At 38.4% G+C, this 27,327-nt stretch overlaps 1 protein-coding gene across 2 annotated transcripts; it reads left to right on the top strand.

Annotated features, from left to right (window-relative positions):
• Positions 1–153: 153 nt before the first annotated feature.
• dnaaf5 (dynein axonemal assembly factor 5) lies at positions 154–27,270 on the top strand. Of its 2 annotated transcripts, none has more exons than XM_058769866.1 (13): positions 154–824; positions 3,177–3,361; positions 3,581–3,705; positions 5,931–6,049; positions 6,801–7,033; positions 8,215–8,445; positions 13,707–13,850; positions 14,083–14,251; positions 19,517–19,664; positions 20,417–20,567; positions 21,345–21,501; positions 21,736–21,779; positions 22,417–22,559. In XM_058769866.1, exons 1-13 carry the CDS (start codon positions 293–295, stop codon positions 22,423–22,425), a joined length of 2,247 nt encoding a protein of 748 aa, XP_058625849.1. In that variant the 5' UTR covers positions 154–292; the 3' UTR covers positions 22,426–22,559. The 2 variants fall into 2 exon arrangements, with proteins under 2 accessions (XP_058625849.1, XP_058625848.1); XM_058769865.1 differs by lacking the exon at positions 21,736–21,779 and adding an exon at positions 26,851–27,270 and having other exon boundaries at positions 158–824; positions 22,417–22,608.
• Positions 27,271–27,327: the final 57 nt, after the last annotated feature.

The following is a 27,327-nucleotide window of genomic DNA, read 5'->3' as shown; positions in this document are numbered from 1 at the left end:
ATATATATATATATAGTATTTTATATATTTGTATTTTATACTTCTTTTTGAAAAGCTTGCAAGTATGTTTATTCTGTATTTTATTGAACTTTTATTGAACCCTCTTGATATTTTTTTCTTTGTAGAAAAAAAAATCTTGTTCTGACCATCGACTCAAGGTAAAATAAAGTTGAACTGTTTTGAATGAACGTCTACCGTAAAGCATCCTAACTGTCGCAATCTACAGTCGTAATGGCAACAATCGCCATGACGACCAATCTCCAGCAACAACAAACACACACGTGAAGCAGCAATGGCGACCGCCGGTGATGAGCGAGCTGCAGCGGATGTTTTAAAATCTCTGGCTCGACATTTGAACTGTCTAAACGACGACAACAAAAGCGCGAGAAGGCGAGCTCTGGAAGCGGTGAAGAGAGAAACCGTCGAGCAGCGCTTGTCTAGCGGCGCGCTGCAAGAGCTTTTCGCCGGTTTGCTGAAGGCGCTGCTGAAATGTCTGTCAGACCCTGCGGAGACATGCAGAGACACGGCGATTCAGATCATCACGGGCTTTATCAGAGCTGTCCCCAAACCAGAAGACGCTCTGCCCTACCTCATGCCCGCGCTGGCGCAGAGGCTCGGCGGGAAGGAGATCCTGGAGCCGGCGGAGGAGCTCAGGCTGGCTCTGATGGAGACGCTGTCTCTGGTTCTGGAGGTGTGCGGCAGGCAGCTGGCACCCTACCTGGATGACATGATCAAGATCCTGCAGAGAACCATCACAGATCCCTTTCCCGAAGTCAAGAAAGAGAGCTGTAAATGTGCCATCAGTGTTGCACAGCGCATTCCTGGTAAGTGGTGTTCTCAAGCTGTTGATATGTTTAAAAGACAGTTGAAATACAGTATATATGAAAAAAATATAAAGGTAATATGTCAGTTTGGATTCATTATACAGAAGGTAAGTGGCAAACTGATCTTAGACAAAGACTCTGGCTTAGATGGGTTGTTGGTTGTCATGGTAACAAGGCCAGACTGATGACCCTGACAAAGAGAAAATGAATTAAGACTTGGCCAAATGAGAGTAAAAAAGTGTTGGTGAGTATATACAATGCCTGAGATTGTGATATGGTTTATGCAACATGTGCCAAACATCTTCTCAAGTTTAGAAATCTGTTTTCAACAAAAGAAAACCATGGGGAATGTATCTTGAATTATTATTATTATTATTTTATTTTATTTTATTTTTTCAATTTTTTAACTTTGGAAGATGTTTGTCACCATATTACATTCCCAGGTATTGTAAGAATTAATAAATATACTCACCAACATGATTTTTTTACTCCTATTTGGCTGAGTGTTAATTTTGGTCATGGGCATCAGTCTGACCATGTGATTATGACAACAAGCAACCCATCTAAGCCCTGCTTGCCACTTGACTCCTGTATAATGAATCCAAGAAGATACATTACTTGACCTTTATGATCCATATGCAAATACACTGTACCTCAACTACACTGAACAAAATTATAAACGCAACACTTTTGTTTTGCCCCCATTTTTCATGAGCTGAACTCAAAGATCTACGACTTTTTCTATGTACACAAAAGGCCTTTTTCTCTCAAATATTGTTCACAAATCTGTCTAAATCTGTGTTAGTGAGCACTTCTCTTTTGCCGAGATAATCCATCCACTTCACAGGTGTGGCATATCAAGATGCTGATTAGACAGCATGATTATTGCACAGGTGTGCCTTAGGCTGGCCACAATAAAAGGCCACTCTAAAATGTGCAGTTTTATCACACAGCACAATGCCACAGATGTCGCAAGTTTTAAGGGAGTGTGCAATTGGCATGCTGACTGCAGGAATGTCCACCAGAGCTGTTGCCCATGAACTGAATGTTCAATTCTCTACCATAAGCCGTCTCCAAAGGCGTTTCAGAGAATTTGGCATCCAACCGGCCTCACAACCGCAGACCACGTGTAACCACACCAGCCCAGGACCTCCACATCCAGCATCTTCACCTCCAAGATCGTCTGAGACCAGCCACCCGGACAGCTGTTGCAACAATCGGTTTGCATAACCAAAGAATTTCTGCACAAACTGTTAGAAACAATCTCAGGAAAGCTCATCTGCATGCTCGTCGTCCTCATCGGGGTCTCGACCTGACTGCAGTTCGTCATCGTAACTGACTTGAGTGGGCAAATGCTCCCATTCGATGGCGTCTGGCACTTTGGAGAGGTGTTCTCTTCACAGATGAATCCCGGTTTTCACTGTACAGGGCAGATGGCAGACAGCGTGTATGGCGTCGTGTGGGTGAGCGGTTTGCTGATGTCAACGTTGTAGATCGAGTGGCCCGTGGTGGCGGTGGGGTTATGGTATGGGCAAGCGTATGTTATGGACAACAAACACAGGTGCATTTTATTGATGGCATTTTGAATGCACAGAGATACCGTGACGAGATCCTGAGGCCCATTGTTGTGCCGTTCATCCACGACCATCACCTCATGTTGCAGCATGATAATGCACGGCCCCATGTTGCAAGGATCTGTACACAATTCCTGGAAGCTGAAAACATCCCAGTTCTTGCATGGCCAGCATACTCACCGGACATGTCACCCATTGAGCATGTTTGGGATGCTCTGGATCGGCGTATATGACAGCATGTTCCAGTTCCTGCCAATATCCAGCAACTTCGCACAGCCATTGAAGAGGAATGGACCAACATTCCACAGGCCACAATCAACAACCTGATCATCTCTATGCGAAGGAGATGTGTTGCACTGCGTGAGGCAAATGGTGGTCACACCAGATACTGACTGGTTTTCGGACCCCCCCAATACAGTAAAACTGCACATTTTAGAGTGGCCTTTTATTGTGGCCAGCCTAAGGCACACATGTGCAATAATCATGCTGTCTAATCTGTGAGGTGGATGGAATATCTCGGCAAAGGAGAAGTGCTCACTAACACAGATTTAGACAGATTTGTGAATGATATTTGAGAGAAATAGGCCTTTTATGTACATAGAAAAAGTCTTAGATCTTTGAGTTCAGCTCATGAAAAATGGGGGCAAAAACAAAAGTGTTGCATTTATAATTTTGTTCAGTGTATTTATTTATAATTATAACTGTTTGTTTATCTATCTATATATCTTATCTATCGTTCTATCTATCATTCTATCTCTCTCTCTCTCTCTTTGCTTAGATCATTTCCACCTGCAGGCTGAGAGTCTTCTGAAGCCCCTGTTGCAGACGATTTCTCATCAGCATTCCCAAGTGAGAGTTTCTGTCACACAGGCCATTGGCGCAGTCATTCAGCACAGCACAGGCAAGAACGTAGATGACGTTTTGTCCCACTTGGCACAGAGATTGTTTGACGACTCTCCACGGGTAGGTTGGCAGCCGCTTCAATGAAAAAAATCAATGAATAACAAAGAAATAAAGTTAAAGAAAGTTCTTGTTGATACATTATTTAATAAATGGCTTATCTATGGTATCCTTCCAAGAAATTCTTCTGCTAAATATGAAATATGCTTCTTGTTTTACAAGGCACATTGGTGGTATTTTTTTCCACATGGGAATGGTTTATTTTTGTGCTAATCTGTTCAGGTGAGGAAAGCTGTTACTGTAGTTGTGGGTGATTGGCTTCTCCGTCTGCCGGACCGATATTCCTACTTCCACAAGCTCATCCCGCTGCTTCTGAGCAGCCTCAGCGATGAGATCCCTGAAATCAGGTGAAAACAAATGCACCCTCATGGAAATAACATTGTTTTCCAGGCCTTTTAAAGTCTTGAAAACTAGTCAAATTCATGTAAATGTATATGCTGTCATTAAAAAGTTAGGGTTTGGCTGCATTTATTAAATCAAAAATACAAAGTAAAAGTAGTAAAAACTGTTTTCTATTGTAACTTATTTTAAAATGTATTGTATTCCTGCAATGTTAAAGCTGAATTTTCAGCATCATTACTCCAGTCTTTAGTGTCACATGATCCTTCAGAAATCACTCTGATATGCTGATTTGCTGCTCAAGAAACATTTCTTATTATTATCAATGTTGAAAACTGTTGTGCTGCATCATATTTTTGTGGAAACTTTTTTCACAATTCTTTGATAAATAGAAAAATAGATAAAGATTATTTGGTATAATAAATAGATATTTTTTAACATTATAAATGTCTTTACTGTCACTTTTGATCAATATATTGCATCCTTGCTATATTATAAGAATCAGTTTCTTTGAAAAAAAAAAAAAAAATCTTGACCCAAAATGTTTTTGTCGTCTTATTTACTTTTCTCTTTAGACTTTTCCGATACAAAATATATAATTTTGTCTTTTCTTATACAGTATCTCACAGAAGTGAGCACACCCCTCACATTTTTGTAAATATTTTATTATATCTTTTCATGTGACAACACTGAAGAAATGACACTTTGCTACAATGTAAAGTAGTGAGCGTACAGCTTGTATAACAGTGCAAATTTGCTGTCCCCTCAAAATAACTCAACACACAGCCATTAATGTCTAAACCGCTGGCCACAAAAGTGAGTACATCCCTAAGTGAAAATGTCCAAATTGGGCCCAATTAGCCATTTTCTCTCCCCGGTGTCATGTGACTCGTTAGTGTTACAAGGTCTCAGGTGTGAATGGGGAGCAGGTGTGTTAAATTTGGTGTTATCGCTCTCACTCTCTCATACTGGTCACTGGAAGTTCAACATGGCACCTCATGGCAAAGAACTCTCTGAGGATCTGAAAAAAAAGAATTGTTGCTCTACATAAAGATGGCGTAGGCTATAAGAAGATTGCCAAGACCCTGAAACTGAGCTGCAGCACAGTGGCCAAGACCATACAGCGGTTTAACAGGACAGGTTCCACTCAGAACAGGCCTCGCCATGGTCGACCAAAGAAGTTGAGTGCACGTGCTCAGCATCATATACAGAGGTTGTGTTTGGGAAATAGACATATGAGTGCTGCCAGCATTGCTGCAGAGGTTGAAGGGGTGGAGGGTCAGCCTGTCAGTGCTCAGACCATACGCCGCACACTGCATCAAATTGGTCTGCATGGCTGTCGTCCCAGAAGGAAGCCTCTTCTAAAGATGATGCACAAGAAAGCACGCAAACTGGAACCATGTCCTGTGGTCTGATGAGACCAAGATAAACTTATTTGGTTCAGATGGTGTCAAGCGTGTGTGGCGGCAACCAGGTGAGGAGTACAAAGACAAGTGTGTCTTGCCTACAGTCAAGCAGGTGGGAGTGTCATGGTCTGGGGCTGCATGAGTGCACTGAGGAGCTACAGTTCATTGAGGGAACCATGAATGCCAACATGTACTGTGACATACTGAAGCAGAGCATGATCCCCTCCCTTCGGAGGCTGGGCCACAGGGCTGTATTCCAACATGATAGCGACCCCAAACACACCTCCAAGACGACCACTGCCTTGCTAAAGAAGCTGAGGGTAAAGGTGATGGACTGGCCAAGCATGTCTCCAGACCTAAACCCTATAGAGCATCTGTGGGAGTCTCTAACATCCACCAGCTCTGTGATGTCGTCATGGAGGAGTGGAAGAGGACTCCAGTGGCAACCTGTGAAGCTCTGGTGAACTCCATGCCCAAGAGGGTTAAGGAAGTGCTGGAAAATAATGGTGGCCACACAAAATATTGACACTTTGGGCCCAATTTGGACATTTTCACTTAGAGGTGTACTCACTTTTGTGGCCAGCGGTTTAGACATTAATGGCTGTGTGTTGAGTTACTTTGAGGGGACAGCAAATTTACACTGTTGTACAAGCTGTACACTCACTACTTTACATTGTAGCAAAGTGTCATTTCTTCAGTGTGGTCACATGAAAAGATATAATAAAATATTTACAAAAATGTTAGAGGTGTACTCACTTCTGTGAGATACTGTACAAAATGCATGTATGAAAATGTATGATTTTGTGATTATAAATAAATTCATTCAGGTCTCTTGCTGAGGACTTATGGAAACAAGTAGGATCTCAATGGGAGAAGGAAAATGAGGATGATCTGAAGGATAAGATGGACTTTCAATTGCCTGCTCCTGTCCTCTACACATCTGGAGGTAGAGACTAATCACAAACTAATCGCAGAATGACTTTCTTTCCTAAAAAATGAAGTTATGGATACTAAATACATACATATTTGATATCAAAACTCTAGATGAAACCCTTAAATAATATTTGAGGTACTGTAGCCCCCACTTATCCCTTCAACAGACTTTGATGCTCAGCTGTCTTGTCCTAGAATAAAAGCCCCACAGGCCTGATCTAGTTAAGGGTTATTTCATGAGTGAAACTAGGAAGAAGCTTGCTGGGGTGGCAGATGCTAGCTTTTATGTTTATTTTTATTTTTTTATTATTTCTACTTTAATTTAGAGAAAAGTAGAGCGAGGACAGAAAGACAGATAACCTTGATGTGAAAGCATTGTTAGCCAGATGTTTGCATTTTTGTTAATAACCAACTCATCGTAACAGAAGATTTTGATTTCAGCTTTCTATTCATCAAAGAATATTCATTCAAAATACTATATATATGTTGTAGCAGCACAACTATTTTCAACATTGATAAAATGTTTCTTGAAATCAGCATATTGGACTGATTTCTGAAGGATCATGTGACACTGAAGTCTGGAGTAATGATGCTAAAAAATCAGCTTTGCTTCACAGGAATAAATTGCATTTTAAAATATATTCAAATAGAAAAGTGTTATTTTAAAATTTATTTTTGATCAAATAAACACAGCCTTGACGAGCATAAGAGACTTGTTGTAAGAAAATGGAATAAAACCAATGTGTCTGCTTTTTCTCATACAGTCGAGCGTCCCGGGCTGGGCTGCAGGGAGCTGGTGGTGAGGAATCTGTCAAAGCTTCTTCCTGCTGTGGGCCGGGACATTGGTGACTGGTTAGTACAGACGCGAGTGAAGACGGCCCAGCTGCTGCGGGTGCTGCTGCTGCATGCTGAAGATCACTGTACACAACACCTGCAGTCACTGCTCACGGTTCTGTACCTCGCCTGCGCAGACCCCGAGACTGACGTCAGAGCACAGGTAACAAGACAGCCAATCAGGATCAACATTCACAATATTGCTTTAGTGAGGTTGCTTAGCGTTCCTCCAAAGCAATATGCAGCACCCGTTTTAAAGTTTGAAATCTTTTTTTGATGCCACACATGTCAAGGGCCCCCCTTCCTAAAATATTAAAGGCAGTTGTGTATGTTCATGCATAAAGACAAAACAAAATGTACTATTGCACTGTAGTACTATTAGAGTACTTTTAGATGTATAGACCTGGTTTAAAAAACCATAAACCTATGGCTTATTAGTGGAATAAAATAATTTTCTTTAAAATGAAATTAAACATTTTTTTTCACACAATTTATTAAATTATTTATTTTTATGTTTTAATGCTGTTTTATTAGAAAAATGGAATTTCACCTACATGCAAAGACCTAAAACAGGGTTGTTCAATTAAAATATTGGGGTCAGTGCAGTGAAAAAATATTTAATCCGTTGAGCCAAATTGGATATGAATATTAAAAGGTAAGAGCAGCTGTTTAATCAGACTATTAACCTATTGTATTTACAGTTAGATGCCTATGAATAGCACATAAGGCTTGCTGAGAAAAGATATAGAGGTTGTTGTCTCGAAGGGGGAAAAAAATGTGATGGATGATTGAGATTTTTTTATATTTTTATACCATTTTTATATTTTTCTTAGAAGAATCTACTAACAACAATTTATCAAAACAATCTCAAGTTACTAGGCTAACGTGCTGAAGTGGTTCCAAATTTTGATGAAAAAGCTTTATTGTGTGCAGGGCCACATCATTAATTTGTCACAATACACTTACAATACAATACTTTTGCCTTGCTGCATTCTCATTGTCTAAAGAAAGTATCAATCCCTTTTGCTGCTCAGCACTGTTTCTGTGCTACTGTTGTTAAAATAACCTTGTCATCTCACTGAAGGTGTTTTTTTTATCAATAATGCAGTGTTTTACATCTTCAGCTGGCGAGAGAAGCAACAAACATGAAGCAGAATGGGCTTAAAAGAAGTAGTTCTGGAGCTAGATATAAATATTAGAGGATGTAATGGCAAAATATCATTACCATAAATGAGTTGTTTTGACGCACTGTTCCCTTGAACTGTCCAAAGGTATTTTAGTGGTTGGTGTCAGCTTTGATTGCATTGATTTTGCTTTCAATTCTCTCGTTCTCTCTCTTGACAGTGTTTGGAGTCAGCAAAGCTCTTGGGAGTGTTTGTCAGTCCAGAGGTTTACCTCAAATTGCTCCTGCCTCACATTGAAGACTCCACTTCCTGCTCGTCTGCTTCTCCCTGGGCTCCTCTCATGGTTCTGGGGGCTGTATTAAGAGGGAGTTCAAGGGAGGCGTTAGGACCCCACCTGATAAAAATTGGAGACACACTTGCACACCCTGAAGTCTGTCAGGGATCCCAACAGGTGAGAGACGGTGAGCTTTTTGCTTTCTGCTTTCTACCTGCTCTTGAGTGCTCGCTATCCATTGTAAAGGAGTATTCACGCAGTGACTTGCCACAGCAAAGACCAGAATTCAATTATTTTCAGTCAGATTTGCCAATTTTGGTTGTTTTACCAGGAATTCCTTCCATTTGTGGTGAAGTTATGCAGCCTACCAATAACATTAGGGCATCCAACAGCAGAAATGACCGCCACAACCACTAGCACAGCCACTTAGTGACCTCCGGTGAAAATTGTGGCCCCAATTTTCCAAAATGATATGCTACACATTGTTAAAAACAACTATTTGCACACTTATTGGCTAGTTTAATTTTCCAGTTACTTTTCCTGAAGAATATCTTTATTACATATTTGTAGCCCACAGCACAGATGTGTGTTAGGACACATCTCTGTCAGACCGAATGGAAAAATCCCACCCAGACCCATGAGTCTGGCCCTGGTTTCCTCTCAACCCACATTAGGCTCGCTTTGATATCAAAAATAACACTCTATTTTTTGAGTTTGCCTTCTCGTCGGTGCCAAGTCACCACCCCTGAGGGTTTTGCAGGAATTTCCTCTATAGTGTAATTAAAAGCACAAAAAGAAAAATGACTAATTTTGCCCCTGTGTGTCCATCGCAATCCTGCATACTTTAGTCCAGCTATCCATGTTTCATCTCAGACTTCATGCCAGGATCTCAAAGTTCTCACAAAGTCTTCCTTCCGTTAAATAACGTGTCTTCAAAAGCATTGGCTGTGAAATAGTGACACATTATAAAGACACAGTCCATCACAGATGTTGCAGGACCTTTGACTGGGAGGTGAGACAGTGGTTTTTGTCAGTTTTAGGGAAGGAAATGGCAAATTATCCTGTTTTTATGTTTTTAACATCACAGTAGCCAATAATTGACATGAAATGGAAATTGAGAGAGAGAGAAAAATTAATATTAGGGAGAATCTAAATTTTGCAATTGTTTGCAAAAATGCAGTAAAAAATTAAAGCATGTTAACAAAATGATCACAAGTTCCCAAAAGATATTTAGCAGCGCAACTGTTTCCAATATTGATAATAAATCAGCATATTAGAATCATGAGAAGACTAGAGTAATGGCTGATGAAAATTAAGCTTTTCACAATATTATTGTTTTTTCTGTATTTTTAATCAAATAAATGCAGCCTTGATGAGCAAGAAACTTTGTTAAAAACCCTTAAAAATCTTACTGATCCCAAACTTTTGAATGACAGTGTATATTTAAATACGAAACATTTATTATGAATTGTTATATTTTTCACAATATCATTTTGTACTGTATTTTTTCTGTACTATATATATATATATATATATATATATATATATATATATAATGACAAAAGCACATAACAATATTAATAATACTTAAACTAAAATGAAAAAATATATGTAAAAATAAAAGAGCTAATTTAAATGCATGCTATAATAGTATAATACTAAATACACACACACACACACATTATATATATATAATATATATATTTTTTTTTATATATCTTTTCATGTGACCACACTGAAGAAATGACACTTTGCTACAATGTAAAGTAGTGAGTGTACAGCTTGTATAACAGTGTAAATTTGCTGTCCCCTCAAAATAACTCAACACACAGCCATTAATGTCTAAACTGCTGGCCACAAAAGTGAGTACACTCCTAAATGAAAATGTCCAAATTGGGCCCAAAGTGTCAATATTTTTTGTGGCCACCATTATTTTCCAGCACTGCCTTAACCCTTTTGGGCATGGCGTCATCACGGAGCTGTTGGATGTTAGAGACCTTGTGCTCCTCCACCTCCTGTTTGAGGATGCCCCACAGATGATCAATAGGGTTTAGGTCTGGAGACGTGCTTGGCCAGTCCATCACCTTTACCCTCAACTTCTTTAGCAAGGCAGTGGTCGTCTTGGAGGTGTGTTTGGGGTCACTATCATGTTGGAATACAGCCCTGCCTCCGAAGGGAGGGGATCATGCTCTGCTTCAGTATGTCACAGTACATGTTGGCATTCATGGTTCCCTCAATGAACTGTAGCTCCCCAGTGCACTCATGCAGCCCCAGACCATGACACTCCCACCTGCTTGACTATAGGCAAGACACACTTGTCTTTGTACTTCTCACCTGGTTGCCGCCACACACGCTTGACACCATCTGAACCAAATAAGTTTATCTTGGTCTCATCAGACCACAGGACATGCTTCCAGTAATCCATGTCCTTAGTCTGCTTGTCTTCAGAAAACTGTTTGCGTGCTTTCTTGTGCATCATCTTTAGAAGAGGCTTCCTTCTGGGACGACAGCTATGCAGACCAATTTGATGCAGTGTGCGGCGTATGGTCTGAGCACTGACAGGCTGACCCTCCACCCCTTCAACCTCTGCAGCAATGCTGGCAGCACTCATACGTCTATTTCCCAAACACAACCTCTGTATATGATGCTGAGCACGTGCACTTCTTTGGTCGACCATGGCGAGGCCTGTTCTGAGTGGAACCTGTTCTGTTAAACCGCTGTATGGTCTTGGCCACTGTGCTGCAGCTCAGTTTCAGGGTCTTGGCAATCTTCTTATAGCCTACGCCATCTTTATGTAGAGCAACAATTCTTTTTTTTCAGATCCTCAGAGAGTTCTTTGCCATGAGGTGCCATGTTGAACTTCCAGTGACCAGTATGAGAGAGTGAGAGCGATAACACCAAATTTAACACACCTGCTCCCCATTCACACCTGAGACCTTGTAACACTAACGAGTCACATGACACCGGGGAGAGAAAATGGCTAATTGGGCCCAATTTGGACATTTTCACTTAGGGATGTACTCACTTTTGTGGCCAGCGGTTTAGACATTAATGGCTGTGTGTTGAGTTATTTTGAGGGGACAGCAAATTTACACTGTTATGCAAGCTGTACGCTCACTACTTTACATTGTAGCAAAGTGTCATTTCTTCAGTGTTGTCACATGAAAAGATATAATAAAATATTTACAAAAATGTGAGGGGTGTACTCACTTCTGTGAGATGCTGTATAAACTATTACAAATGACTAAAGCACATAAAATTAGTAATGCTTAAAATTAAAAAAAAAAAATAATAAAATATATATATATATATATATATATAAGTTAATTTAATGTATTAATGCATACTTGGTATAATACTAAGAAATTAATACTAAATAAAACTAAATAAAAAATAATGCTACTACAAAAATTCTACATTAACACTTCTTAGTTTCAGTAAATGGTCTGAACTGGGGAATTTAGTGTTGAGTGAATATTAGAGTATGTCAATAATAAATTATGTGTCAAACTCGAGAAGAGGCATGTTTTTCCTGACATGAGCCTGAGTCTGTGGAACAGCAGTGAAGGCAGTGTTGAGTGAACAGAGGCAGATGCTCTGATCTTTCCTGTATTCTGCAGCTTTGATGTCAGGCTGCTCTTTGATGTCGGTGTTGTCAGAACACTTTCGACTGTCTGTTTTCCAAAACCATCGGAAAAAAAGTATCATGTAAGAACAAGGCTAGGAAATAATACGCCTGCAGTCCTCCTTTGAGGGTTTGCTAGATGTTGTGGGTCTTTAACACAAGGTGTGCGTTTCTGTAATGTGTTGTGAATTGGATTTGCGATGCCTTCAGGACGTGGAAAACAGAAGCACTAGTTCTCCATGTTTTGTTTTCTGTGTTGCTATGGGACTGCAAGCAGGAATGTAAATCTCAGCTGTCTAAAGAAAGGCAAACGTATGCTCGTAAGCATATATATTTTACATATCGTTGCTGACAGCTGTGGCCTGCTCACCTCTGTCCTGAAAAAGGAAGAGCTGGAGACGGGGTGGGACGACACATGCTTCTGCTGAGGGGCCGCTATGGAGCCGGGAGCACATTTATGGACTAGAAGAGCCAGACGGACGGGAATGGCAGAGAGTGCTGGTTAGGACGGTCGCTTTAAAACAGTTGTCAGACCTGTCAATCACTCCTCTGACAGCCCTAGGCAAGTGTGAACTGGAGAACATGCTTTTGTTTTACGAGTGTTAATTCAATCTGGAAATCTGCTCATAAAGTGACATCTTTAAAATGAGTTATTTATTACCGTTGCATAATGGAAAAAAAGCTTTTCTTTGACTGTAAGTCGTTAATTATAACGATATAATATTATAACGGGTTATATATATTTCAAAACTAAGGCCATGTCGTCAACCAACAGTACATAATAATTTTATTATTTTATAATGATTTATTTTATTCGTTTTTTTTACCTGTGCATAACCTGTCTACCTATTTTATTTTATTTTATTTTAATTTTTTATACCTGTGCATAACCCTGGCTGCCTAAGTTTATTTTATTTTATTTTTATACATATTTTACTTATTATTAAACATATTATTAATCATGTAAGTAAATGCATAAATCATACTCTAATCCTGAACATAAATAAAAAGAGAAAGTTGTCAGTCTTTGCAGTGCTTTTCAGTTGTGCCTTCTAAATTTAGTAGTAAAAGTGTCCAACACACACACTTCCTGTAGGCCAGTGAAAACACCTGCAGGTTAATCATCCAAGCCCTGTTAATGACAGAACCGCTGAGTGGAGGAAACAGTGTCATGATCCTCTTGTTGCTGTGAATGTGACACTTTGTCTAGACATGTGATCACTGCATGGAAAGAGACACACAGAGGTCTTGAGGGAAGGTAAAAATGCAGTGGGATAGGAAAACAACAGAAACTAATGGAAAGCAAAGCTTGTCAAGAGTTTTAGACTGCTTTACAAGGTCACAGAGTTTAGATGTGTGTTGTTGTATCCTTTATTGGCGTGACAAAAACTGTCCATTTATCAAACTAGTACAAAATAAAATATAGTTTAAAATTTATTTCAAAGCTAAGACTACATCATCAGCAGTACCTAATAATTATTCAAATTATTATTTTTTTTTATTAATTTTAATCTTTTTACCTGTGTATAAGCCTGTCTGCCATTTTATTTTAACAGAGACTGATGTCATTGTGTGTTTTGGGCAGATTTACGAGGTCAGAGAGTCCATTTGTTGAAGTAATACAAATTAGGTCAAATTAACGACAACTATAGCAGCATTAGTACAAAATTAAATTAAATTTAATTTAATTTAATTTAAAACATGTAACAGAAAATTAAGCAAAAAGGAATAAATGACAAAGTTAACATTAAACAAAAGTAATGAAAATTGGCAATGTGAAAAGTTGTAAATGATTATTTTTTTTGTCTCTCAGGCACAGTATCTGGATCAGTTGGTGGTGTGTGTGGACGCTGTGCTGTGTGTGTGTCAGGTGGACTGTGCTGTCATCAGTCTGCAGCTGCTGAAGGTCCTGGTGTCAGTTCAGAGTCTCGCCTCACAGCAGGAACAATGCAGCAAGGTAAAACCCACGCATGAACGGTGTACATGAAGCTTTCCCATGCGCAGATTGAACTGTACACATTAGATATGAGCAGTCTGAGTTCATTATATTGAACTTACTGCAGGGCCTTTTGTTGTACAAAATCGTATTGCATGTCAAAAGGAGCTGCTCAGCCTAATTTACCAGCCCCTAGATATACTTCATTCAAACATGTCAATGGATTGAGCATTACTGTGTCTCTCTCTGTCAGGCAGAGGAGTCAGTGAGGTGTTTGTGTGAGGCGCAGGGTCTCAGTGGAGCGTGTGAGTTGTACCGGCAGCACATGGCAGATCTGCTGCAGTGGCTGTCTGACTCCCATCACACCTGGACCAGTTACTCTGTTCAGAAAACACAGCTGGAGATCATCGCCATGCAGTCCGGTGAGTGTGTGCTTCATTAGCAGCTGGGAATGACAACCATCATTCTGTTTAGATGCATGCAAAGAACTGAACTCATTAAAAGGGTCATGAACTGAGAAACAAAAATTCCCTTCATCTTTTGACATATAAGAAGTCACTGTACTATTATTTCTCGTTAGTCTAAAAACAGCTTAAAAGGCAGACAGAATGCATTTTTTGCAGTGAGAGACGCTTTTTTTTAAATAGTTTTTTGTTGGCAGTGAGCGTTTTGCGCGCTGTTTATGTGCCCCAGACACCTCGCATTTTCTGCGCCTGCTTGCGCCTCGGGTTTTGAGCGCCTGAACTTGGAAAAAAAAAGCAACTCTGAGCGGAAAAGCACCCCACGTCATCAAGTTTTTTTCCATTGTCCAATCGAATGAAAGGAGAGGCGGGCCTTCCGTTGTGGTGACAAAAGTTTACCGTTGCTGTAGAAAGTCCGGAGACTGCAATGATGGAGGGGAAACTTTTGGTGTATGTCGCGGGTTACCTGGAGCTGTATTTTTCAAGTACCCCTGTCTGCAGCCTACTCTGATTGGTTCGATCGTCTTTCATAGGCATACATGATAGGAAATGTGTGCGTAGTTGGTGTAGGATGGAGTATGTTGTTTAAAAAGCTAAAAATGCTGTGCAGTTTTATAATGTACAGTTGTTTATTGTAAACTTGACTCACTATGTCTGTTTTATTGAATCACGAGATGTCAGCTGCTGCAAGTTTAACTTTCTGTACCAGTCAAATTCACAAATGTATTATTGGGACATTCTAAAACGCTTAACGTGGAAGTATATGGCTTAATGCGTTAAAACAGTGTTTTAAAAAGACCAAACTCAGTAAACACATTATTAATAAAGCATTCTATTCACAGACAAGCAGATACAAGCCCAGAATACAAACGCAACGTGTTTAATTATGCATTAAGCGTTTTCCTCCATAACCTGCTTGTCTGTAAATAGAATGCTTTATTAAAAATGTTTACTGAGTTTGGTCTTTTTAAAAAACATTTTAATGCATTACGCCACCCCACATGAAAATATACTATAGTAATTTATAGTAAATACTGTAGTGTTTTTTAACCATACTATATTTAAGTGTATTATACTGTATATATTATAGTATTTACAACAATTTTTAATGAATGCTACAGCATACTGTAGTATTAACTATAGTGAACTGATAAACTGTATTAAATACAGTAGTATACTTTAGTTTTTACTACAGTAAACTGTAGTGTATTGTAGTATAGTATACCCTATAGTTAGTACAGTATTGGGTAAAGTAGGCCTAATTTGTTTATATTAGGCAACTATAGTTGTTAAATTACCACAGCAACTATAGATTTAACTCAACAAATTAATTCAAGTACTTTACTATAGTATGGTTCAGAAACACTGTAGTATTTTCCTGAAATAGAGGGGAGGAAAAAAAGTATATGCTTTGCAATGTAGTGAAGAAAATTAAAGTTTCATAAAAATTTAAATGGCACACAGCAGACATTAGCCTATTGCGGTGTAATTTATCAACTGCATGACAGATAATTATATGTAACTATAATTATCTTGACATGCTATATAAATGAAAACAATACTGATACATCCTTTTAATTTCCTTTGCTCATACTCTGATGATATAAAATAATACAATTTTCAAAAATGATTTAATTCATAATTCATTCCTCTATCTGAAGACCACTGTGGATAATCAACCCAATTAATTTATTAAATGTCGTGGGTTGTTCGTCTGTTAGCCTAAAACCAGCTTAATTTAGCAAAACAATCATTTCAGGGACATGGCAAGTTACAGGCTAATGTTTTTTTTTTTCTTCTTCTTCTGTGTATTATAATGAAGGCTTTGTAAAAACTGCACAGCGTTTTTAGCTTTTTAAACAACATACCCCATCCTACACCAACTACACACACATTTCCTATCATGTATGCCTATGAAAGACTATCGAACCAATCAGAGTAGGTATGCAGCCAGAGCAGCCCCGCCCCAATCTGCAGGCTGCAGCCAGGGGCTTCTCGTATTTTTTAAGGTTTCTGCTAATACGACAGTTTATTTAGCAGCAAAAACTAAATATTTTAGAGCGCTCTCGCTATAATCCTTTGATTAGACTGACAGGACAGCTGATTTGGTGGTTGCCTAGCAACATAAAAAAGGCAGTGCGGTGCGCCTCGCATTTTCAGACCTAAAAAACGCATTCGGTGTGATCGGGGCCTAAATGGACCTATCGGTAAGCCCCTCCCCTCGAATGCCGACTAGCCAATGGCAGTCGAGTATCAGTTGCAGGGGGAGCGGAACTCGGACATCTTTAGGTTTCAGCGCCATAGAGAAACATTGGAAGATCCGAAGCTCGCATCGGTTTATGCTTCAAAAATGGAAAAATGATGTGCCTGGGATACTCGTAACACTGATTCCAGGTATCCTGAGAGGATGGGCAATATAATTTATTTCATTACATTTCCTGAATCCAAACAAAACAGAGCAAAATGTCCCTAAGTATTCACCCCAATACAAATGAAGACAGAAACATTCATTTTCTGGTTGTCATACACTCATTAAGTTGCAATTTTCATCTGCTCAAGCAGACCGTTAATGTTATCTTGTGCTTCAGCAAGGTATCTCTGGCCAAAACTAGCTAACGTTAAAGTTAGTGAGTCCATGCTAACGTACAAACCTAAATGGCAAACTGTACAGCAGCAGACCGCAAGACCTAAAGCGGACAGTAAACACAGCTGCAAAGATCATCGGTGCCCCTCTCCCCTCCATCCTGGATATTTTCCTTACACGATGCTCCAGCAAAGCCAACAGTATCGTGAAGGACTCCACACACCCCTCCCACAGTCTCTTCCAGCTCCTACCATCAGGAAGACAGTACCGAAGCATCAGAGTTCGCTCTGCTAGACTGCTCAACAGCTTTTTCCCCCAGGCTGTGAGAGCCCTGAACTCAAATCACCCTGCCCCTCTCTGAACCCCCATACAAACCCCCTACCTCCTGAAACATGGACCATCTGAAACTTATGGAACTTTTTTTTTGTGCAATCGAAGTGTGCTACACGCAGGTGAGTGGGCCTGTACAAACCACCTGTAGTAGCACACTCTCCTCCTCTATGTGCACTAGTCACCTTTCACACACACTGCTGTGTGTATACAAATCCCACAAAAAGACTCATGCACTAAAAATCATCCTGCACTGTTCCCCAGTTAGCTGCTGACTCACAATGTTTCTCTTCGCACATGTACAGTATTTATCTGAAGCACTCGTATAGGTTGTATAGTTTGTATTTTTTAGTTTATGTATAGGTAAAAAAAAAAAAAAAATTATATATAGTATATTTATAGTCAAAATCTATCAGTAGGATAGTTGTGTATAGGTTTATATTGTTTTACTTCATTGCTGTATGCCTGTATTTATGTAGCACCGTGGTCCTGTGAGGCACGACATTTCGTTCCACTGTATGCCCCGCATGTAGCGGAATGACAATAAAGCTCAACTTGATTTGACTTCTCGCGTCTTGTACAGTGTAGGTCAAAAACACATAAACGTAGGTCTACATTTCAGTGCCTCTCCATATTAAACTGGTTAAATGTACATTAACTTAATTGTACCCTGCGATAGATGAACAGTGTTGATCCGCGATCGTGATGACCGACCGTAATATGAGACTTCTCCCGCTTGCATTGTGATTTGTAAACCCTCCTTCAAGTTACCCACCGTATTTATTTTTAAATATTTTATAAATTCCTCCATGGAATATTTAATTCCCATTTGGTGGCCTTCTGTGTCCAAAATTGTGCAAAAACATTGTGGGACAAGGTTTTCACACTGTAGCTGTCATTGTAAGACAGTGAGCAACTCCCTTTGTTTGTCCGAGGGAGCAACAGTAACTAAGGGGGGGCGGGGCTTACCGATAAGTCAACAGTCTGCCAAAATGACAGCTTTTAGAATGTTCTACTCTATGATGTAATAGTGTGGATAAACACCGCCTCTGCAGAAGAAGATCGACATCACTACCTGTTTAGCCCCGCCCACCAATTAACACATGTAGTGTTTACGAGAGAGGTGAACACGCAGGTCTACACAGAAACCAAATGATAAAGATGGCTCTGAAGACAAGACTTTGTGCAGTGCTAAACTGTGCAAAAACAATTTGCAATTTGTCTTTGCATTGCCTTCCTTCTGATCCCAACATTGGGAAAAAGTGGATTAACTTTATTTTTAATGAAGATCCAGACCGCGTCAGTAAGAACTCAGTCCTTTGTTCACTTCATTTTACCGCGGATTCGTTTACAAACAAGGCATAATTCGACACAGGATTTTCAAAAAGATTGAAACTAAAAGACGATGCTGTGCAGGCAATATCGGATCCGACAGTAAATGTCTCAACACACAAGTGTACCTGTTTATTATGTGGTCACTATTGCTTTGTCTCTTCTTATAGATTGTTTGATATGTACAGTATTGACTTATTTATGTGTAAATCACAGCAGCGTTCATCTGTGAAGAACGCGGCTGTCAAACAAACACAAGCCAATCATAGCAGTGGGCGTTTACTTCTACAAGTCTACAATCTGCCACACCTATTCAAACAGTGTTCTGATGAGGGGGGTTAAAAACAGGACAGAAAATAGCCTGTTACTTTTAAATTGTTGTTTTTTTTAATATAAAAATATGATAACATTGATAAAATTATAAGTGGACCTCAGAGAACAGTACAAAATAAAAAAAACAAAGGCAGTTCATGACCCCAGGATTGTTTGATGAGTAGAAAGTTTACAAGAACAGCATTTATTTGAAACAGGAGTCTTTAATAACATTATAAATGTCCTTATTGTCACTTTAGATCAATTTAATGTGTCCTTGCTAAATAAAAGTATTAATTTCTTTTTAAAAAAAAAAATCTCACCACAAACGTTTGAATGGTAAAATAAATACAATAAAATCAGTTAAATTTAAATGTAAAAAAAAATAAAATAATAATAATCAAATTAAATGTTAAAAAATACTATGGAGTAAATATTGGAGTAAAATTGAGTTAATATTTCTTTAAAAAATAATGAAATTTTAACTGTTTATAATAAATGTGTGATATTAAAAATAATATTAACTAAATAAAATAGCAAAATACAAATAAATTAGTAGTGCAGACTAATCAAAGTAATCTATTTAAAATAGTTACATTTATCACTTTAAATTACTCCACATTCTCACATTGTTTTTTTTTTTTAATCGTCTTTGTGTTTTCCTTCAGGTCCAGTGGTGGGAGAGTTTCTTCCAGCCCTCTTGCCTCTGTTAAAGAGTTGCCTTGAACCCAGTCGAGATCCTGAGATGAGACTTCACATCTTCACCATGCTGTCCAAACTACTGCTGGACGCCAGCAACACTCTGGACTCACAGGGGTCAGTTCATCAAACACAGATCCTGATCTTAATGTGGCTATTGTGCAGTTTGTATCATTACAGAATATGCTGATGCTCTTGATGAAAAATTCACGTACTAGGCTTGCTGTCATACCTGATAGCACTGAAGCATGAGAGAGAACAGCAGTTGCTTACTACTAAACAACTGAGCTTTTGAACACTTGATATTTTTATATATACGATATCCCACCACTGCTTGCTTAAATATATGTATAAACAAGCATAATTACAATGATTTATACATTTTGAGAAAGGAGATCTTTTGTGATGCCTGATATGGATCTAAATATTATACATTTCAAAGACAAACCTTCATAATTACCCCAATAAAGTAACGTGTCAGGATAGTCCCGTTCAGATACATAGTAAAATCCCCTCTTTTCATGTGGTGTGTGATACTGTTCACCTCAAATGCCTCCGTTTCATGTGGCTCTTTGATTTGCAAAGTGAAATAAGAGGAGAGTGAAAGGAAAGACACAACACGCATGCAAAGATTTACCAAGACATATAATAGACTTCTGTTGTTTATAAATAAAGGTAATTATTATTTAGATTATTTATGAATCATTATCATTGCTAAAAGACATCACCGGAAATCCCCAAGGGGAATGCTTTAAGCAAATATACTGCAAAAAATGTCATTAACCCTGCTGATTTAATGTCCGTTTAAAACGGGTCAGGTCACATGACATGATTCGGCTGTCATATTTGTTGTGGTTTTCTCTCTGTAGGAGGTTTGCTGAATACATGGAGCTGGTCCTGCAGGATTTGTTGTTGCCTAATCTGGTGTGGCGTTCTGGTCGATCTGCCGCGGCTGTCAGGACCGCAGCTCTCAGCTGCCTGTTAGCTGTCCTGCATGGGGCGGCTTTCCCAGCGGAGCGAGTAATAAAACACATAATACACTGCATAAATAATACACCACATAAAACAGTATTTTGCAATGAAACGGATAGTTTACCCAAAAATGAAAATTCTGTCATTAATTACTCACCCTCATGTCGTTCCAAATCCGTAAGTCCTTCGTTCATCTTCAGAACACAAATGAAGACATTTTTGATGGAATCTGAGGACCCTCAGATATACCCTGCATAGACAGCAATGTAAATGAAATGTTCCCAGACCCAAAAATGTAGTAAAGACATCGGTAAAATAGTCCATGTGACATCAGTGGCTCAACTTCAATTTTGCGAAGCTACGAGAATACTTTGGAGAGTATCACGACACATGTGCGCGTTTTCTCCTGAATGTAAACAACACTGATTAAGTTGATTAGGTAGCTTCACAAAATTGAAATCGTGCCACTGATGTCACATGGACTATTTTACCAATGTCTTTACTACATTTTTGGACCTGGGAACATTTCAGTTGCGTTGCTGTCTTTGGAGGGTCAGAGAGCTCTCAGATTTCATCAAAAATATCTTACTTTGTGTTCCGAAGATGAACGAAGGTTGAAACAACAGTAATTAAGTATGAGTAATTCATGACAGAATTTTCATTTTTGTTGAGAACTAACTCTTTAATTTCTGTACTTTGTCACATTTATGAGTGAAACGGGATATTCAGTGGGCATTAAAAAAGGCCAGAATTGTGATATTACTAAAAAGCCGGAGTGTATATATTTTCTGTTGTCCGTGTGATGTAATATCTGATGTGTTTCAGGTTCTGTCGGTGGAGGAGACTCTCACCACTCAGCTGATCTCAGCGCTGGAGGAAGACTCTAAACTGGCTCGTCTTCTGGCCTGCAGATCTCTTCACTCACTGCTGAAACTCACTACACAGCGGCTCAACACGGACTCACTCAACAAGATCTATCCAGGTATGCTTAACTCCTCACACATACCGTAAAACAATGAAAGACGAGAGACCTGATTCAGAACAGCATATATTATGCGAAAATGAGGTTGGAAAGGATAGAAGTGTAGTGTGTTAAATATTTTTGGTGTAGATCATTTAGTCCTCATTGGGCAGTGCAATAGACAAAATCATGGGTTGTGAACATTAGATGTCAAAAGGTCACATGTTGAATGAATTGTACTTCTGTTGCTCACAGTGGTATTTTCATCGCATCAAATTAAGTACGTCATCTGCTTTAAGGTCTGTATTTTTATTCAGTTTTGTGAATGGTGAAATAAAACTGTTATTTTACATTCTAAGATGTTATTTAAAATGGTAGACTGAAATGCATCTAACAATGTTAAATAGTGTAAATGTTTTCCACAGTAAAATGTGTTATTGCTCATTGCACAAATGTTCAAGACATTCACTAGCATGCAATAGTATGCAGTGCCCCTAACTATTTTTTTTTTCAGCTTTTATTTTATTTTATATTATTTTTCAATCTTTTTTTCGGTTGAAAAATAGATTGAAAAATAGGTAAGACTATCCTGGTTAAATAAAGCATATCTATGTGTCTTGCACAAATTATCTAGACATTTATTAATATACAACAGTGCCCAGAGCCTATAAAAAGCCAGTTTTGTTTTATTTTATTTTAATTACCTAGATATTTATTAATATACAACAGTGCCCATAAAAAGTCTGTTAAATTTTATTTTATTTTATTCTGAATTTAATTGAATTTTGACTGCTTCTCTGTTGAAAAATGAATACCAGATTCTTAAGTAAATAAAGCATATCTGTCTGTATAATAATTGTTATTGCACACTTTCATAATTCAGTGTCTGTATTTCCGAAGTGTCTGAGGTTATAGATGTTGTCTTTGTGTGTTCAGAGCTGCTGAAGCGTGTGGACGACAGCAGTGAAGACGTCCGCGTTGAAGCGCTGAAGTCTCTGAGCACGTGGTTCTCATCTCTGGGGAAAAACTATGACACTCAGTCGTGCCGCCCACACCTGGAGTTCCTGTTCCAGCAGCTGCTGCTCTACATGGATGACCCCGACACCAAAATCCAGGATTCAGTCCTCGGTAAGGACTTTTTTGGCAGCCGTATTACATTTCTACTGTAATCATTTGATGTTTTGACTTGAATTGTGACTGATGACAGTTATATTCGTGTCGACACTGTTGTGATGTAAGATAAATCTCTTCCTGCTGCATAAGGAAGTGATTCAGCTCAGTGTTAATGGTCTACGGTCCACTTCTCTGATCCTCCCTGTTCTTCACTTCAAAGAACCTCATTAATCCTGCATTTTTACACTCTATCCATCACACGCTCCTCTGCTACTGGCCTGCCTCCAGCGGGGTCATGGGCTGTCAACGCCTTCCCATAATCCTGTGTCAATGTGTCCTAGTGCAAACGCACACAGAGTACTGTTCAGAAACCCTTCATACCCCCCTAATTACAGTTTGAACCCCCCAAAGGGCATTGAAAAAGTACATATAGTAAGTAGGCCATAATGTACAGTCATCCGGTTGATATCGCAGAATAGGCCCTGACAGGATAACCAGGATCCTGATGTGAAGTCAGTGCATTCGTATTAAGGCTGTTGATTAATTATGGAAAAAAATAATGCGTTAACATTATTAATGCACCTGCCCTGCCCAGACCTGTATGTCATCTTACATTGACGACTGGATGGCAACTGACTGTGTGATGTTGCCTATAATGATGCAGTATATGCCCCTAAAATTCAAGATATGAGGGGAAAAAATGCCCTTATATTGGTCTTATACTGACTTTATATCATATTATATACTTTAGCAATATCACACAAGTAAGTGCTGTTTTCCCCGAACATCTGCACGATGGCAAATGTGATATTGATTTTACACAGGTTCAGTAAACAAGAATTTAATATTGTGTTGCATTTTAGACACATTATTGTCTGTTTTGTTCAATTTTGCTGAAAATGAAAATAGTCCAGAACAAAACCACAACCTAACTGTTGTCCGTGTTTGAACTACACACAGCAGTGTTTCGTTATTGAATGAATTGCAGTTTTGAATGACTCAAGTGAGTCATTGATTCAGTGACTCATTCATAAAGACTTAATGAATCAGCTGTTTGAACGAATTGGTTTAATGAATGACTGAATGACTTGCTTATTAAGACAGTGACTTGTCACCCCCTACTGGCAGTTTTAATTTCATATTTTGTTTCAATTAAATAAATTTAAAAAATCAATATTTTGGTCACAGTTTTGGCTCACTATTCAAGGCTTTTCTCATTTAACACAATAATGACTTTAAATGATCTCTTGGGGGGTCATTTCCAGCCCCAATTGATGTGGAATTAATTTGTGATTCATTAGGTTAATTAATCGGCACATCATGTAATTAATTACAATAATATTTTAATCCCTTGACAGTCCTAATTTGTGTTATTCTGAAGGGATTTATTTTGTGTAATATTCGGCATCATGAGAGAAAAAAAAGTTTCTGCATCCGAATTCGCATACTTCCCTACTATGTAGTATGCAAAAACCGTATGTGAGTAGTATGTCCGAATTGATAGTATTCGTAAAACAAGTTTGATATCGTCCGACTGGATGGGATATAGATAGATGGATGGGAGTCCGTGACCATCATACACAATGCGATTTTCTATGAAATCTGTTAACTCAAATCTGCAGAATGGCTTTGACTTTCAGCAACTAGCGTTGTCTTAACCAAACTGTAAATCGGGGGAAAACCAGAAGAAAAAGTCTTGTAGTGTATGTTCCAGTGTTAAGTAAGTTCAAATTCAAATGTAGTACCTACTCAGTATGCAATTTTGGATGCACTATTTGTCTGATCTCGTTTTCCTCTTTTTAATCTCATCTTGTCTTTCTTTATTTTTCAATCTGCTCTTAAACAGATCTCGTATTTCAAAGACACCTCAGATGTGATTAATGTCTATTATAACACCACACTTGCCATATCCCATAATCCCTCATTCCTTTAGTTAAGCTTATAATAACAGCACTCTCACACTGTGCTTGAGTTACTGAGGAAATTCACTCGTATCTTTTCACAAAGAAAACCTTGTTTTCTGGTGTGCTTACAAATGTATAAAGCGCCGGATAAAAGTAAATCCCCCGACCAAACAAATCAGGATAAAACCAAATACCCACAACAAAGACACGACTGCTGAAAGAACACAAATGAGTTTTATGGGCTTTTCTTTGTTCCTAAATGGTGAGCGGACTTTGAAAGGTTTTCTTTTCTTTTTTTTTTCTTTACAGTATCTCACAGAAGTGAGTACACCCCTCACATTTTTGTAAATATTTTATTATATCTTTTCATGTGACAACACTGAAGAAATGACACTTTGCTACAATGTAAAGTAGTGAGTGTACAGCTTGTATAACAGTGTAAATTTGCTGTCCCCTCAAAATAACTCAACACACAGCCATTAATGTCTAAACCGCTGGCCACAAAAGTGAGTACACCTCTAAGTGAAAATGTCCAAATTGGGCCCAATTAGCCATTTTCTCTCCCCGGTGTCATGTGACTCGTTAGTGTTACAAGGTCTCAGGTGTGAATGGGGAGCAGGTGTGTTAAATTTGGTGTTATCTCTCTCTCACTCTCTCATACTGGTCACTGGAAGTTCAACATGGCACCTCATGGCAAAGAACTCTCTGAGGATCTGAAAAAAAGAATTGTTGCTCTACATAAAGATGGCGTAGGCTATAAGAAGATTGCCAAGACCCTGAAACTGAGCTGCAGCACGGTGGCCAGGACCATACAGCGGTTTAACAGGACAGGTTCCACTCAGAACAGGCCTCGCCATGGTCGACCAAAGAAGTTGACACTGGGGAGCTACAGTTCATTGAAGGAACCATGAATGCCAACATGTACTGTGAGTGACATACTGAAGCAGAGCATGATCCCCTCCCTTCGGAGGCTGGGCCACAGGGCAGTATTCCAACATGATAGCGACCCCAAACACACCTCCAAGACGACCACTGCCTTGCTAAAGAAGCTGAGGGTAAAGGTGATGGACTGGCCAAGCATGTCTCCAGACCTAAACCCTATAGAGCATCTGTGGGAGTCTCTAACATCCACCAGCTCTGTGATGTCTTCATGGAGGAGTGGAAGAGGACTCCAGTGGCAACCTGTGAAGCTCTGGTGAACTCCATGCCCAAGAGGGTTAAGGAAGTGCTGGAAAATAATGGTGGCCACACAAAATATTGACACCTTGGGCCCAATTTGGACATTTTCACTCAGGGGTGTACTCACTTTTGTGGCCAGCGGTTTAGACATTAATGGCCGTGTGGAGTTATTTTGAGGGGACAGCAAATTTGCACTGTTATACAAGCTGTACACTCACTACTTTACATTGTAACAAAGTGTCATTTCTTCAGTGTGGTCACATGAAAAATATAATAAAATATTTACAAAAATGTGAGGGGTGCACTCACTTCTGTGAGATACTGTATAATTTGTAAAGGTAAACCTATGGATGCTTTTGCATTTGAGTAATAATCACATTTATCAAAGTTAATGGAAGGAGTATATCAATAGACCAGTTAACTGTGGTCATAATTTAATTCTGAACTGTCACTTTTGATCTCTCTCGCTCTATATATAGATCAAAGTGACCGTTCATAATTAAATTATGACCACAGTATCTTTTTTTTTTTTTTCCTTATTTTATGTTCACTCATATATGTATGTGTATGTGTGTGTGTGTGTGTGTGTGTGTATATATATATATATATATATATATATATATATATATATATATATATATATATATATATATATATATATATATATATATATATATATATATATATATGTGTGTGTGTATGTATATATGTGTATATATATATATATATATATATATATATATATATATATATATATATATATATATATATATATATATATATATATATATATATATATACATATACACACATACACACAAGGAGTTTTTCAACATTGAAAATAATAAGAACGTTGATAAAATTGCTAATAATAATAACAAATGTTTCTTGAGCTGCAAATCAGCACATTAGAATGAAAACAGGAATAAATTAATCTTCAAATATATTAAAATAGAAAACGTTAAAGTTATTTTATTGTAATATTTTGAAATGTTTTTCTGCATTTTGGATACATTTTTAATGTTAAATTTTTTTACTAGATTTTAATTATATGGGCATGGTGAAGTTAAACTGCATTGCCGCTGCACCATGGTTATATTCTTGCTGTGTCAAATTAGTGAATTTTGATGTAATAACCGCATGTAAACGTCTCCTTGTGTTTTTTCTGTCACAGAGGTTCTGAAGGTGGCCAGTGAGGTGGACGGAGGACTCTTACAGCAGCAGACGGAGGCCGTGAGAGAGAAACAGCGCAGCCCTGAATACTGTGATAAACTCCTCCAGCACATTCACTCATTGTGAAACGATCTTCCTCTCAGAAATATACAAACAGACATGGCTGTGAATGAACTTGAACTTGATACGGTTTCTTTACTGTGTTTATGCAGATGTGAACAGACAAATGCACACAATTTGTGAATGGATAATCTCACTTTTTTGCCTCAGTTCCCTTATCATTATTGAAGATTTATTACATTAAATAATTAATGCTGTCAAACGATTAATCGCATCCAAAATAAAAGTTTTTGTTTACATTATGTATGTGTACTGTGTATATATATTTATTATGTGTATATAAATATATTTATATTTTATATTAAAATATTTACGTTTATACATTTATATATTCTTATATTTTATAAGATATATAAAT

Source organism: Onychostoma macrolepis, chromosome 03, assembly GCF_012432095.1.
Source record: "Onychostoma macrolepis isolate SWU-2019 chromosome 03, ASM1243209v1, whole genome shotgun sequence".
NCBI lineage: Eukaryota > Metazoa > Chordata > Actinopteri > Cypriniformes > Cyprinidae > Onychostoma > Onychostoma macrolepis.
Note: the sequence above shows the minus strand (reverse complement) of the source record. Positions and strands in the feature narration are given on the sequence as shown.